Source organism: Staurois parvus, unplaced genomic scaffold (assembly GCF_062004578.1).
Source record: "Staurois parvus isolate SC_StPar_1 unplaced genomic scaffold, SC_StPar_1.0 ptg001879l, whole genome shotgun sequence".
Classification (NCBI taxonomy): Eukaryota; Metazoa; Chordata; class Amphibia; order Anura; family Ranidae; genus Staurois; species Staurois parvus.
Window position 1 is genome coordinate 557,127 of NW_028319675.1, and position 16,899 is coordinate 574,025.

At 42.1% G+C, this 16,899-nt stretch overlaps 1 protein-coding gene across 1 annotated transcript in view; it reads left to right on the plus strand.

Moving 5' to 3' along the window:
* Window positions 1-658: 658 nt before the first annotated feature.
* LOC149433915 (Fc receptor-like protein 5) overlaps window positions 659-16,899 on the plus strand; it is a 59,182-nt gene continuing 42,941 nt past the window's right edge. The window contains exons 1-5 of the mRNA XM_089664296.1: window positions 659-689; window positions 4,097-4,117; window positions 6,386-6,406; window positions 8,842-9,093; window positions 10,553-10,819. Of these exons, the coding sequence (XP_089520422.1) occupies window positions 659-689; window positions 4,097-4,117; window positions 6,386-6,406; window positions 8,842-9,093; window positions 10,553-10,819 (592 nt within the window). The remainder of the gene's footprint in view (window positions 690-4,096; window positions 4,118-6,385; window positions 6,407-8,841; window positions 9,094-10,552; window positions 10,820-16,899) is intronic.

Genomic DNA, 16,899 nt, shown 5'->3' on the forward strand with positions numbered 1-16,899 from the left:
AAAAATATATTTTCCAAAGGCATATATTTAAAAATATATTTTTCAAAATACATTTTCCAGATTTTTTTGAACATCTAAAAAAATGCATTTAAACATAGATTTTTAAATATATTTGTAAATTCATTACAAATTACACTTTGATATATATTGCAGCGTGTGTTCTGAATTTATTTTTAAATGATATATTCACGAATATATTAAAATATATTTTTGAAATATATTGAATATGGCAAAATTGTAGTATTTGAAATACATGTCAATATATTTGGGAAGAATATATTAAAAATGTATTTTTAAAATATATTTAAAATATATTTTTCTTCCATGTGGGCAGTCAATTATTATTGATAAATGTCAACAAAAAAAGAACAAAAAGGGTGTATAAACCTTTTATAAACATTTAATACATTACAAATCTCGGATATGAAGTTACTTGACTAAGCAGTTAATGTTACAACATTCATAATAATAATAATTTGCATTTTGCAACTTCTATAAAATCGTGTGAATTTTCTGCAACTGGATGACAAAAGTGTACCAGTTCAAAAATGCAGGAACATTATTTTTCCTGCAAAACAGGAAACCAAAATTCAATTTTTATCTTTTGCTTTCTGAAGCAGAAAATAATTCATTCCGTACTGAGCTTGTTAGATGAGACATGTCTCCTTTATTTCTGGTGATTTTAGCTTGTAAGTACAATTTTTTTTTCTGGTTCTTTATGTGTTTATTTGCGTTAAAAAATATTTATAATCTAGTATTATGGGATATTCAGATTTTTTTTTTAAACCCAAAATTTTTAAATTATGGGTTTAAAAAAATTAAAAAAATTTTTTACTTTTTTTTTTAATTTTTTTTTTTTTAATTATTGCTTTATCTGTTGGTTGGTTTGTGCTGGAGATGCATTTTAAGACTGTTTTATGATGTTTTATTTGAAGGGTGGCCACGGGTATTAATAGGAATTGATGTCAGAGATTCTTGTGTCGGGGTCCCAGTAATGATGTCTATAATATGTGCTAAAATTATCGTGAACTCAAATGTCACATTATCCTTCAGATAATCATTGTATGAACTCAACCGCCACAGTGATTATCTCTATCTTCTACACTACATACAGTTTTTAATACCACATTGGTTTTCCCCATGTGGCCCACATGGAAGAGAAATATATTTCCAATATATTTAGAAAAAAAAATTATAACCAAAAATTCTAATTAAAAAAAAAATATATTTTTACATTTTTATTTTATTTTTTTTATTATTATTTATGTTTTTTTTTTTTTTCCGGACGATCTGTCACGGGCTGTGTACCTCGGACACGGCCGATGACAGATCTGTGTACCGTCCCCGTTGCCGGTACCATGTGACCTGCTGTGACCAATCATGCTTCCTTTCATGCCATCCATTGTATACAAGTGTGTCTAGCTGTGAATGGTCACAGCGATCACATGCACAAGCTGGGCCAATCACAGCCCAGCTGTGTCATGTGATTCGCCGTGGCCAAATCACAGCTAAGCACAGAAAAAAAAACCCTGAATGAATCGATGCCATTCAGGTAAATGCTTGCTATAAGCAAATTGTGTAAAAAAAACAAAAAAAAAATACTGATCACTTCCCCAAAGTAGTACAATGTTACTATGGTAACATTATACTACTTTGGTCATAGTGCAATAAGAAAACAAATCTTAAAAAAAGAGAAAAAAATGTAATAAAAAATTAAAACTAATAAAAAAAAAAAAAATTATATATTTTTTTTTCCATACTGTCACCAGTCAGTGTCCCTGATCACCGCCATGCCAGTTATATGATGACGCTGTACTGCACTGGTGATAGTATGTAAAAAAAAATAGTGAAAATATTTTTTTTAATTTTCCAAAAAATTTTGACAAAAAAATTACAACTTCAAAAAACTCGCCATGCCTCTTATGAAGTACGTCGGACTGTCTATTTTGCAAAAAGGGGTCATTTGGGGGGATATCAGTACTGTCCTGACATTTGGGGGATATCTGTACTGTTCTGACATTTGGGAGATATCTGTACTGTCCTGACATTTGGGGGGATATCTGTACTGTCCTGACATTTGGGGGATATCTGTACCGTCCTGACATTTGGGGGATATCTGTACCGTCCTGACATTTGGGGGATACCTGTACTGTCCTGACATTTGGGGGGATATCTGTACTGCCCTGACATTTGGGGGGATATCTGTACTGCCCTGACATTTGGGGGATATCTGTACCGTCCTGACATTTGGGGATATCTGTACTGCCCTGACATTTGGGGATATCTGTACTGTCCTGACATTTGGGGGATATCTGCACTGTTCTGACATTTGGGGGGATATCTGTGCTGTTCTGGCATTTGGGGGGATATCTGTCCTGTCCTGACATTTGGGGGATATCTGTACTGGCCTGACATTTGGGGGATATCTGTCCTGTCCTGACATTTGGGGGATATCTGTACTGGCCTGACATTTGGGGGATATCTGTACTGTCCTGACATTTGGGGGATATCTGTACTGTCCTGACATTTGGGGGATATCTGTACTGTTCTGACATTTGGGGGATATCTGTACCGTCCTGACATTTGGGGGATATCTGTACCGTCCTGACATTCGGGGGATATCTGTACTGTCCTGACATTTGGGGGATATCTGTACTATTCTGACATTCTTGGACCTCAAGAAATTAGATTGGCCGTCAGTACTTCAGGATTGATCAATATTCAGATCTATACCATAGTTTGTGAACTCTATAACTTTCCTACAAACTAAAAAATACATCCTAATTTGGGTTATTTTCACCAAAGACATGTAGCAGAATACATCTCGGCCTAAATTTATGAAGAACAATTATTTATTTCCAAACTTTTAGAAGAGAAACAAAGAAAAATGTGTTGTTGTTTTTTAAATTTCGGTCTTTTTTTGTTAATTTAGCAAAAAATAAAAACCCCGGCGGTGATTAAATAGCCCTGTACCATGTGATCTCTGTGATCATTCAGAAGTGACATATTGCTTACTACTCTTCATGTTATCACTGATTGGCCACTCTGATTAGAGTTGGCTTCCTAAAAAAAAGGCCTCCATTCTTCCATGAAGGCTTCAGACACGATTATGGAGGGTGTCTGTGGGCATCTTTTCCCGTTTGTGAGGTCAGGTGACGATGCCGGATGAGAAGACCTGGATCACGATTGACATTACAGCTCATCTCAAATTTTCCAAAGGCCTATATTTAAAAATATATTTTTCAACATATATTTACCAGATATTTTTGGAACGTCTAAAAAAAAATGCATTTAAACATAGATTTTTAAATATACTTGTAAATGCCTTCCAAATTACTCTTTGAAATATATTGAATACGGCCAAAATTGTAGTATTTGAAATATATGTCAATATATTTGGGAAGAATCTATTAAGAATGTATTTTTAAAATATATTTAAAAAATATTTTTCTTCCGTGTGGGAAGGCTTCCTTATGCTTTATTTATCTTTTATTTTGAACCCCAAGACATCCTGTTCATAGGGCTTCCTGAGGAAGGAGATTGCAGTCTATCCATAAAATATGTCAAGAACCTACCACCACCCACTTGCGACCCCCATAACATTTTCCAGTTGGCAGACTATTGTGAAGAGTCCAGAAGTGGCTGGAAAAGGGTAACTTCCCACATGGAAGAAAAATATATTTTATTTTCAAAATACATTCTTAAATTTTTAAAGTTTAAATGCATTTTTTTTAGATGTTCAAAAATATATGGAAAATATATTTTAATTTACATTTTTTTTATACATGTTAAAATATATTTGTGTAGGCCAATATATTGTAAATATATGTCGCATGTATAATTTTTTTTTCTAAATATATTGGAAATATATTTCTCTTCCATATGGGTTGATCACTTAATTTTTAAGTGTGTCATGGGTACTCACATACGATATTTCATATAATATATATATATACATTTATATTTTATATCACATTGAATTTGTTTTCACTGGTACTGCAAGTTTTAGAATTCCTAATGACTCATGTATGACCAGCCTCTCAGATAATAAGATTTAATTTATTTTAACTGTTCATTTTTTTATTTTTTTTTACAGCGCTATCTTTGCAAGTTTTAAGTAAGTATTGTGTTTTTTTTTGTTTTGTTTTTTTCCTTTTTGCTTGCCAAATCACGTAATTCCTAGTTCAGAAAGGGACAAGTAGAACTTTGGTATGCGCAGGAACAGAATTTTGAACTACTGCAGAAGGGACCCACATGGAAATTCGCCTGGCAGCCAGGTGCACACACACACGTTTTCCAATAATCGGTCTAGGGGGTTGTTTTTTTTTTTTTTTTTTTATTATTGGAGAACTTGGATAGGGATGGAGAATTTAGTACTCCAGGAACAGGACCAGTTGCAGTCGAGGACAGAACTTTTCTAAGTAACAGCCTTGGGTAAAGTCCCAATGTCAAGGACAGTGCTCTTCAGGAAACCAGCCGGCATCCCCTTGTTACGGATCCACGCTGACTATAAAGCACCAGAGGGGTAGCAAAGCACACAGGATCCCTTAGTGTCTGTAATCACAAGGGTCCAAGGGCAGGATGGTAGCCTCCTTCCAATCTTCTAAGTGATGCCTTTCAGTGATGACCGACCCTCAGTCAGCGTTCCGAAAAACCAGGGTCACTGTTTCTCTTATTTCAGGCCCTCAGGCCACCCACCTGAGGCCACATGGCAGCAGGATGGTAGCCTCCTTACAATCTTCTAAGTGATGCCCTACAGTGATGACCGACCCTCAGTCAGCATTCCGAAAAACCAGGGTGACTGTTTCTCTTACTTCAGGCCCTCAGGCCACCCACCTGAGGCCACATGGCAGCAGGATGGTAGCCTCCTTCCAATCTTCTATGTGATGCCCTACAGTGATGACCGACCCTCAGTCAGCGTTCCGAAAAACCAGGGTCACTGTTTCTCTTATTTCAGGCCCTCAGGCCACCCACCTGAGGCCACATGGCAGCAGGTACCTAGGGAGGCAGCGTGCCTTTCCCCCCAGGCTTGTGCAATCCTCTCCAGGAAGGATCTTGGTCTCAGTATGCCCAAAGAATAAATGCCTTCTCCTCAGGGGCTGCACTCCCTGTGATTGGCTAGGGTGGCCGATCCATACTGTGCTCTGCATTCAGAACCTTCTCAAGTTACCTAAATACAGAGGAAGTCAGAGGTAGGACTAGCAGCCCTTGAACACACCGACCAAGGACTACTAACAATTGCACCTCTCTGGTTAGGTTGTCCTAATAGTCCTCCTGCTAAGCAGAGGAACCAATTTTGATCTTCTCCTCCTAGGACCTTTCTAGGAGGTTCCTACATATACGCATGAGCCTTATGGCTGGAATGACCTCTACATTGGCTGACGTGATGTTCCCGACAGTTGGTGGAGGCCCTGTGTCCAGGATCGGTCATATTTTGTGGTGAATCTTGGACCCATGGAGATGGAATAGATATTTTCCGATGAAGTGACAGCTCAGCTCAGAGTATCTACAAACTCTTACAGCCGGCTGCCTCCTCGGACAAGTCCATACTACTACAAGCCCCTCCCACTACAGATGGACTTGGACACCACCTCCACATGGACCTTCTACTAAGCCCCATTGCTGGTGGTCCATCCCCAAACGCACACAAGGTAGATGCGTCTTAGCGCTCCCCCCCCCCCACTCACCTCTGAACTTGTTTATCACAACTGACCATTCAGGTGCTCGAGCCCAGGGTCAGTAAGGGGCCCCATGAGATGCCCCTGGTATCTTTCATAGGCTTTTTTGGGTGTGGTTTGAGTGTGGGCAAGGACACAGGGGCCCCATGATCCCCTATTGCCCAGGGGCCCCACGAGTTGTCAGTCCACCCTTGGTCACATCTGTTCTTTGACCAAATTTAGATAGAATTGCAAGTATTAGATTTCCGAGAACGTTCAAGTTCTCGTAGGTGTTCCGGACAGATCTAGGGTAAAGCAGATGTGAACTTCTATAGGGTTCCAAAAAAGACCCTTTTACCTGTTTAATTTTTGGAAAGGGTGGGTCGTTAAAAATATATAAAATATGTAAAATGTGGGAAATCCATTTTCGAAGTGCCAATGGCGCACTTCCAACCCCTTCTGAATCCAACAGGGAAAATGTTCATATGGTCGATCATAATACTGCATGGAAGTTGTATGTTGTGCATTCAAATATTAAAATTGAATTTTGGAAAATTGTAACATGTTGTCGCTTCTAAATAAACTTTTATGGAATAAAAAAAAAAAAAAATTACACATAAAAAGTTAATTTTGGAAAATTGCTTCCGAAGCAAATATGGAGGTATCATTTGCTGTGAGAGATCGATGTGTTTATATATTCACTGTGTCTGTTACTTTCTGTCTTCCAGCCGCAGATCCGGACAATCCAGGTAAGGAAATTTTACTGAAAATTTTGGAAAGAAACTGTTTTGGTCATCTAGGGCTGAGGTCATCTAGGGCTGAGGTCATCTAGGGTTGAGGTCATCTAGGGCTGAGGTCATCTAGGGCTGAGGTCATCTAGGGTTGAGGTCATCTAGGGCTGAGGTCATCTAGGCCTGAGGCCATTTTGGGCTGAGGTCTTCTAGGGCTGAGGTCATCTAGGGCTGAGGTCATCTAGGGTTGAGGTCATCTAGGGTTGAGGTCATCTAGGCCTGAGGTCATCTAGGGTTGAGGTCATCTAGGGCACCCTACCACTTGCAAGTTGTTCGGACAACCAGTAGAGATTCCCTTTAGACTGGGTGTTTGAAGTGAACACATTCCATAAAACGTCTAGTAGGCCAAAGCCAACTCTATAAACTTTGTTCTTCAAACAGCCAAAGATACGAGGGGCGCCCAAGTCAAACCGGGACAGGAATAAAAAATGGATGCTAGCGTGGTGGTACTACACGCAGTAGTAAGTGGCAAGCATGTCCTATTACAGATAGGCGGTGCACGTGTCGAGGGCCAGTCCAGAGACCGTTCATCAAGATGGCAGACAACAATCTTAGTGCGTGCATGGGACAGCGCGTGGTGATGATGTTTCTTGGGAACGAAGGTGTAAAACAAAACCCTACAGAAGACTTCATACGCAGTATGGTGATGAGACGCTCAGCCGCAGTAAGACGTTTATATGTGGCAAAACCACACCCACCTACAGTGAAACCCTTAGACCTACAGTGGAATCCCTTGGACCGCTATGGTAAATCCTTGCAACCTGGAAGTTACAGATTGAATATAGACAATATCAGTCACCATGACAGGTTCAAAATACCCCAATGTCCAACTATAGATATACATATCGAAAATCCTTCAGAATAAATCCATACACCCTAATCAAGTCTTCTTATAGTCCACCAGTCCTGGTGTTCCATCGATTCTCAATGTTCCTCAAACCAATACGTCCTCTTCAACTCTTAGGACCTGTCCATTTGTTCATTTGTTTTGAGGTACTAAGAGTTGAAGAGGACGTATTGGTTTGAGGAACATTGAGAAATGATGGAACACCAAGACTGGTGGACTATAAGACTTGATTAGGGTGTATGGATTTTTTCTGAAGGATTTTCGATATGTATATCTATAGTTGGACATTGGGGTATTTTGAACCCATCATTCATGGTGACCGATATTGTCTATATTTGATCTGTATCTGGTGGACTATAAGAAGACTTTATTAGGGTGTAGATATCAATATTGAAAATCCTTCAGAATAAATCCATACATACACCCTAATAAAGTCTTCTTACAGTCCCCTAGTCTTGGTGTTCCATCATTTCTCAATGTTCCTCAAACCAATACGTTCTCTTCAACTCTTAGTACCTCAAAACAAATAAACAAATGGACAGGTCCTAAGAATTGAAGAGAACGTATTGGTTTGAGGAACATTGAGAATTGATGGAACACCAAGACTGGTGGACTATAAGAAGACTTGATAAGGGTGTATGGATTTTTTCTGAAGGATTTTAAATATTTATATCTACACCCTAATCAAGGCTTCTTATAGTCCAGCAGTCTTGGTGTTCCATCAATTCTCAATGTTCCTCAAACCCATATGTCCTCTTCAACTCTTAGGACCTCAAAACAAATAAACAAATGGACAGGTCCTAAGAGTTGAAGAGAACGTATTGGTTAGAGGAACATTGAGAATTGATGGAACACCAAGACTGGTGGACTATAAGAAGACTTTATTAGGGTGTATGGATTTATTCTGAAGGATCTTCAATATTTATATCTATAATTGGACATTGGGGTATTTTGAACCCGTCATTCATGGTGACCGATATTGTCTATATTTGAGCAGTAAGACATTTGAATGGTGTAAGCATTGCAAAGATGGCCGTCCGATCCCGGCCTTGGTGGCTCCCAGCCCACGGCAGTCACTCCTGTGAATATTCAACACGAGGAACGTCTGATCCTGGATAATTGATGCAAAACCTGTCCTGAAACTGCACAAGAGACAAATCTTTCGCTGGGAACGGTGAACACAATGATGGTGAAGTTAAGCCGGCTGTCCGAGGATGGTTCAGGCGTACTGACAAATCTTTCTATGTCGGAGCTTTCCAGGCATTAGTTAAATGCTTGGATAAGTGTATAAATGTAGCAGGGGGGAATGTCGAAAAATAAATGCAGTTTCCACTCCTTGAAATTTGTTCTTTTATTATATAAACCCGGTTTGACTTGAATGTCCCTCATGCCATCGTAAAGCTGATCTTTAGGCTAATTCATGCTGCCCCCCCTCCCATTAAATTTTACCACCCACTTCTAGCTAGTCCCTCAATAACATCTACTGTAAGTAAAGTCTTTATTTCATTATCTTATTCGTAAGTCTGAACTCCATGCTGTGTTGTAGGAGATGGAGATAAGCCATTCGTCGCCTTCATACCGGATTGGAGAAAAATGTTCTACAATGAGACCCTGACTATAGCATGCCTAGGGGGAAAAGGAGAGCAGACGTATACCTGGTACCGGAATACCAATAAATTGGATACAAACCAGCAGAACTTTACCATAGATTCCATTCAGTTATATGATCGAGCAAACTACCAGTGCCAAGTCGGCAACAGCGCTTTAAGTGATCCAGCCCGACAGCATGTCATTACTGGTGAGTTCATCGCTTCTGACGTACTATTCATAAAAATGTGTTGGCTGGTAATCTGTTCGCAAACAAGATTGAAGCAATCATAAAAATTAGTTTACTATAATTCTTTTCAAAGATGAAGTTTAGTTTAGGCAGCACAGTGGCTAAATGTTTGGGTAGCACAGTGGCTAAATGGTTGGGTAGCACAGTGGTTAAAAGGTTGGGTAGCACAGTGGCTAAATGGTTGGGTAGCTCAGGGGATAAATGGTTGGGTAGCTCAGGGGATAAATGGTTGGGTAGCACAGTGACTAAATGGTTGGGTAGCACAGGGGCTAAATGGTTGGGTAGCACAGTGGCTAAATGGTTGGGTAGCACAGTGGCTAAATGGTTGGGTAGCACAGGGGCTAAATGGTTGGGTAGCACAGTGACTAAATGGTTGGGAAGCACAGTGGCTAAATGGTTGGGTAGCACAGTGGCTAAATGGTTGGGTAGCACAGTGGCTAAATGGTTGGGTAGCACAGTGACTAAATGGTTGGGTAGCACAGTGACTAAATGGTTGGGTAGCACAGTGGCTAAATGGTTGGGTAGCACAGTGACTAAATGGTTGGGTAGCACAGTGGCTAAATGGTTGGGTAGCACAGTGGCTAAATGGTTGGGTAGCACAGGGGCTAAATGGTTGGGTAGCACAGTGACTAAATGGTTGGGTAGCACAGTGGCTAAATGGTTGGGTAGCACAATGGCTAAATAGTTGGGTAGCACAGTGACTAAATGGTTGGGTAGCACAGTGGCTAAATGGTTGGGTAGCACTGTGACTAAATGGTTGGGTAGCACAGTGACTAAATGGTTGGGTAGCACAGTGGCTAAATAGTTGGGTAGCACAGTGGCTAAATGGTTGGGTAGCACAGTGGCTAAATGGTTGGGTAGCACAGTGGCTAAATGGTAGGGTAGCACAGTGACTAAATGGTTGGGTAGCACAGTGGCTAGGCTAAATGGTTTAGCACAGTGGTTAAATGGTTGGGTAGCACAGTGGCTAAAGGGCTGGGTAGCACAGTGACTAAATGGTTGGGTAGCACAGTGGCTAAATGGTTGGGTAGCACAGTGACTAAATGGTTGGGTAGCACAGGGGCTAAATGGTTGGGTAGCACAGTGGCTAAATGGTTGGGTAGCACAGTGACTAAATGGTTGGGTAGCACAGGGGATAAATGGTTGGGTAGGACAGGGCTGAATGGTTGGGTAGCACAGTGGCTAAATGGCTGGGTAGCACAGTGACTAAATGGCTGTGGCAAGCCACAAGGACAGAGGCTGCAGCAAGGGGCCGGTTTGTGACATACATTTACGAACGCAGCCAAGAACTGCATCAGCACCGGGATCTACATGACTGCGTCATCTTTGATCCAGCCTCTCAGTCCAGGACGTAGGTCGTGACCACGGATGACATCTTCAGGTACGGTCTTTCACAGCTTTGCCTACATGTCCTCCCCAGATCTTGCCATTTTGCGAGTGCCTCGTTACGTGTTCGAAGGCGATATCCTGAACCTCAAGTGCGACAGCCGTCTTGACGTGAACACCACCAAAGCCACGGTGTCCTTCTCCAAGAACTCTAAATACCTAAAAGGCAAAAGCACGGAGACTTCATTATTTATTGGGAAAGTTGACCATAGCATGTCTGGAAAGTATCGATGCTCCAAGGAGGCCTACTTAAAAGACGTTCAGAAGACCAGTGATGATGAGGAAAACATCGAGATTACAGGTAATGTTGCCTCAACCTGATTAACGGTCTACTTTTTTGATGCTCCCTCTTACATGTGTGTCAGAAGGTAGTCCATACCCACAAATACTCTTCAACTCAACCCTAGAGGTAGCTTCATCTTTTGTTGCTTCTTGATTTCGATTGGCCAAACTGGTGCCCAGTCCTCCCAACAATTTAGGCCATTTGGTTTTCTAACAGTGTAGGAATTTCAGCCAGGTCCAAAAACCTCCTAAGTGGTGTCCTTCAGACCTTCAGTTACAAACTTTTCTTTCCTTGGCGAAGTCCTCACTCCACTTTCTCACATATGGACAGATAATTGAGGTTTGCAGGCCAACCAAAACCTCTGTCTTCCGAGATGACCACAACTGATCTACTCCGGTCATGGGAAGTTCTTGCTCCGTTGACTTGTCTGCCTTCTCCGCTGGCTTGACAGTTCTTAAATATGTAACGGTCGGGGCCACCCAGTGGCATCACGCATGTGGCCCCACCTCCTTGTGACATCATTGACGCAGCATGTCCCAGTTGAATGTAGCCCATACCCAAAAATTGACCTCAACCCTAGAGGTAGCTTCATCTTCTGTTGCTTCTTAATTTCGATTGGCCAAGCTGGTGCCCAGTCCTCCAAACAATTTAGGCCATTGGTTTTCTAACAGTGTAGGAATTGCAGCCAGGTCCAAAAACCTCCTAAGTGGTGTCCTTCAGACCTTCAGTTACAAACGTGTGACCCCACCTCCTTGTGACCTCATTGACGCAGCATGCCCCGGTTGAATGTAGCCCATACCCACAAATACTCTTGAACTCAACCCTAGAGGTAGCTTCATCTTCTGTTGCTTCTTGATTTCGATTGGCCAAGCTGGTGCCCAGTCCTCCCAACAATTTAGGCCATTGGTTTTCTAACAGTGTAGGAATTGCAGCCAGGTTCAAAAACCTCCTCAGTGGTGTCCTTCAGACCTTCAGTTACAAACTTTTCTTTCCTTGACGAAGTCCTCACATACGGACAGATAATTGAGGTTTACATGTCAACCACAACCTCTGTCTTCTAAGATGACCACAACTGACCTACTCCAGTCATGGGAAGTGCTTGCTCCGCTCCCGACGCTGACTCCCAGCCGTCTAGCCTGCTCCGTTGGCTTGACAGTTCTTAAATATGTAAGGGGCAGGGCCATCCAGTGACATCACGCGTGTGGTTCCGCCTCCTTGTGACATCATTGATGCAGCATGCCCTGGTTGAATGTAGCTCATACCCACAAATACTCTCAACCTCAATCCTAGAGGTAGCTTCAACTTCTGTTGCTTCTTGATTTCGATTGGCCAAGCTGGTGCCCAGTCCTCCAAACAATTTAGGCCATTGGTTTTCTAACAGTGTAGGAATTGCAGCCAGGTCCAAAAACCTCCTAAGTGGTGTCCTTCAGACCTTCAGTTACAAACTTTTCTTTCCTTGGCAAAGTCCTCACTCCACTTTCTCACATACGGACAGATAATTGAGGTTTGCAGGCCAACCAAAACCTCTGTCTTCTTTTTTTTTCGGCGGGCATCGTGATTAATGGAATAAATACAAATATCCACCTGCGATCCACGGACTCCTTAAATATAGCTAGCTGCTATCATCTACACCCTATACCAGGGGTGGGCAAACTTTTTGACTTGAGGGCCGCAATGGGTTCATATATTGGACCCGGGGGACGGACCAAGAGTAGATGAATGATGTGTATGTGTCATCCATAGTAAGTATAGTAATATTCCCCCATAGTAAGCATAGTAATTCATCCCCATATAGTAATTCATCCCCCATAGTAATTCATCCCCCACAGTAATTCATCCCCCAATAGTAATTCATCCCCCCATAGTAATTAATCCCCCATAGTAATTCATCCCCCATATAGTAATTCATCCCCCATATAGTAATTCATCCCCCCATATAGTAATTCATCCCCCATATAGTAATTCATCCCCCATAGTAATTCATCCCCCATATAGTAATTAATCCCCCATAGTAATTCATCCCCCATATAGTAATTCATCCCCCATAGTAATTCATCCCCCCTATAGTAATTCATCCCCCATATAGTAATTCATCCCCCATATAGTAATTCATCCCCCATAGTAATTCATCCCCCATAGTAATTCATCCCCCATATAGTAATTCATCCCCCATAGTAATTCATCCCCCATATAGTAATTCATCCCCCCTATTAAGTCCCCAAGTCCCCCCTGTGTCAATTCACTTACCTTTGCTCCGCGCGTTCCTCTCGCCGTGTTCCCGCGCCGTTCCGGTGTAGCATGAAAATCTGTCTCCTATGAGGATCTGTCCCCCTCGACGTATCTGCGCATGTGCCAGTTTCAGGCATTAGCAGCCGATCGGCGATCTCCGGCACATGCGCAGATACTTCGAGGGGGACAGATCCTCATAGGAGACAGATTTTCATGCTACACCGGTCTTCAGGGCGGACTGTGAGAGGAGCCTAGCTCCGCAGGCCGGATTAAAAGGTCCGCCGGGCCGTAGTTTGCCCATTGCTGCCCTATACCATGGGACACACAAAATAAATATCAAATATTGCATGAAGCGCTCTGCTATAATAGTGCTATAATAAAAATCTAAATATTATACACAAATGTAAAAGTGACTAGTACTTAAATAATATATGTGTTAAAATTATATAAAAATTCATCTAAGACCAGTCTGCCCCCAAGTGGCTAAAACTGGTTATACATCTGCACACACAACAAAATAGAAAGTGACCAAGTGCTTAGGTACATAAATAGCGTCTTAATAAATATAAAAAAATAAAAAATCACAATGAATAATCATAAAAGTGCCAAGTGTTTAAATAACAATCAATATACATATAGTATAATCATATGCAAAAATCATGCTATCACTCTTCTGTGAAAATATATATATATATAAGTGCTTCTTCATTCAAATACAGTGGGGATCGAAAGTTTGGGCACCCTGCAGAGTTAATATCTTGTACTGCCCCCTTTGGCAAGTATCACAGCTTGTAAACGCTTTTTGTAGCCAACCAAGAGTCTTTCAGTTCTTGTTTGAGGTATCTTTGCCCATTCTTCCTTACAAAAGTCTTCCAGTTCTTTGAGATTTCTGGGCTGTCTGTCACGCACTGCTCTTTTAAGGTCTATCCATAGATTTTCAATTATGTTGAGGTCAGGAGATTGTGAAGGCCATGGCAAAACCTTCAGTTTACGCCTCTTGATGTAATCCCCCGTGGATTTCGAGGTGTGTTTAGGATCATTATCCATTTGTAGAAGCCATCCTCTCTTTAACTTCAGCTTTTTCACAGATGGCATCAAGTTACCATCCAAAATTTGCTGAAATTTTATTGAATCCATTTTTCCTTCTACTCGTGAGATGTTCCCTGTGCCACTGGCTGCAACACAACCCCAAAGCATGATTGATCCAACCCCATGCTTAACAGTTGGACAGAGGTTCTTTTCATTAAATTCTGTGCCCCTTCTTCTCCAAACGTACCTTTGCTCATTCCGGCCAAAATGTTCAATTTTAACCTCATCGGTCTACAGAACTTGTTTCCAAAATGCATCAGGCTTGTCTATATGTTCATTTGCAAAGTTCAAACGCTGATTTTTGTGGTGAGGACGTAGAAGAGGTTTTCTTCTGATGACTCTTCCATGAAGACCATATTTGTACAAGTATCTCTTTATAGTGGAATAGTGACCACAACTCCAGTGTCTGCCAGATCTTTCTGGAGGGATCGTGCAGTCAAACGTGGGTTTTGAATTGTTTTTCTCACAATCCTGCGGGCTGTTCTGTCTGATATTTTTCTTGGTCTTCCAGATGTTGCTTTAACTTCCACTGTTCCTGATGACTGCCATTTCTTAATTACATTCCGAACAGAGGATATTGACATCTGAAAACGCTTTGCTATCTTCTTATAGCCTTCTCCAGCTTTGTGAGCGTCAACTATTTTCAGTTTCAGTTTTCTAGACAACTGCTTAGAAGAACCCATGGTGCTGATTGTTGGGGCAAGGTCAGATGAGTCGGGGCATTTAAAACCTTTGAGATTGACATCACCTGGTCTTCCCAGACGATGATTGAGAACAATCCATGACACTGGCAGGTCTCAGCTTGGCAAAGGGGGCAGTGCATGCTATAAATTCTGCAGGGTGCCCAAACTTTTGCAGACGCCATTTTTTTTTGTTTTCTGTTATTTTGAAAGTGAAAATGATGGAAATAAAATCTAACTTTTGTTGACATATTATAAGAATGTCTAATCTGTAATTTGATGCCTTTTGGAGATTTTTCCATCTTTCCTTGGCTTCTTTATGCACATTAATACAAATTTTTAGCTGGGGTGCCCAAACTTTCGATCCCCACTGTAGTGCTCAGACCAAAGTGTCACTCCAGTGAATCAATCCTAAATATCCAGAGTGCCTCCTCACCTCCAACATTCGACCCCTAGAGGTCACAAATCATTTATTTAAATGATGTTCCAAAAACGACACCAGGATATAACTTGCCCCACGATTCAAAATCTCAACATATACGATGCCTCAGCCATATGTCCATGGACCATGGAAGATCTGAGCACAAAGAGAGATCTCCATAGCGCAATATGTAGTTTTATTATAAAGAAAAACAGATGGAAAACTCACATGTTCTTAGAAGTACACAAGCGGTTCCCCCATATCCTATGGGTATAATAGGAAATCGCCTTTGCCGAAAACCGGAAGTGCGTCACCGGAAGTGCGTCACCGCGCTCCACCCGGAAACGACGTCAATGAGCTCCACACGTTACACCACTGTCACGTGGTTTCTTCAGAAGCTTCCTGAAGAGGCCACGTGACAGTGGTGTAACGCGTGGAGCTCATTATTATTATTATACAGTATTTATAAAGCGCCAATAGTTCGCTCAGCGCTGTACATTACAAAGGGGGACAGAACATGTGACAGAACAATACCAATACAATGCAAAACATGAGGGGTTCGAGGGCCCTGCTCCTTGGAGCTTACAATCTAGGAGGGAGGGGATGGTGGCACAGGAGGAGATAGCTGTGGGGGATGGAGTGGTAGGAAGAGTGGAGGAGGTCGGCAAGTTAGCAGGGGGTGGGGTAGGCTTCCCTGAAGAGGTGGGTTTTCAGGGTGCACCTAAAGGAGAGGAGAGTAGGTGATAATCTGATGGGTTGGGGCAGGGAGTTCCAGAGGATGGGTGACACCCTGGAGAAGTCCTGGAGGCGGGCATGGGAGGAGGAGACCAGGGAACTAGAGAGAAGGAGGTCTTGTGAGGAGCGGAGTGTGCGTGTTGGGCGGTACTTGGATATTAGGTCGGTGATGTAGTTCGGGGCAGTATGGTGGATGGCTTTGTACGTCAGTTTTAGGATTTTGAATTTGATCCATTGCGCAATCGGAAGCCAGTGGAGGGATTGGCAGAGGGGGGAGGCAGAGATGGAGCGGTTGGAAAGGTGAAGGAGTCTGGCAGCCGTATTCAGGATGGACTGAAGCGGGGATAGCCAGCGGCGAGGCAGGCCAGTGAGGAGGGAGTTGCAGTAGTCGAGTCGTGATATGATGAGGGAGTGGATGAGCTGTTTAGTGGTTTCTGGGGTTAGGAACGTGCGGATTTTGGCTCATTGACGTCATTTCCGGGTGGAGCTCGGTGACGCACTTCCGGTTTTCGGCAAACGCAATTTCCTATTATACCCATAGGATATGGGGGAACCTGACTCTCCCATATTTTTGGGCCAGCCCACCACTCTACCAGGGTCTCCAAACCTGGGATTGGCCAGACCCCCATAAACATGCAGATTAGGTCTCCACCGCTTCTTGCTTACCGACTTCTGGAAGATTCTATGGTCCTCCAGAGTCAGGAGGAGGCGATAGAGCCACAACCTGTTAAGTCATCCAGCTGACTTGCAGTAATTCGACCTCAATCCAGACTCACACAGTTACCATGAGTCCTACACAATGATTTTACCAGCAATACACTACACTATTCTAGTTCTTCTTAGGTTGTCCCCATGTCTATAGCATACATAAAACCAGGTGCGTCTTGGCTGGACATTCGAGGCACCTTCGGGTTCTGCAAATGTGCCTTCTTATTGGTCAATGA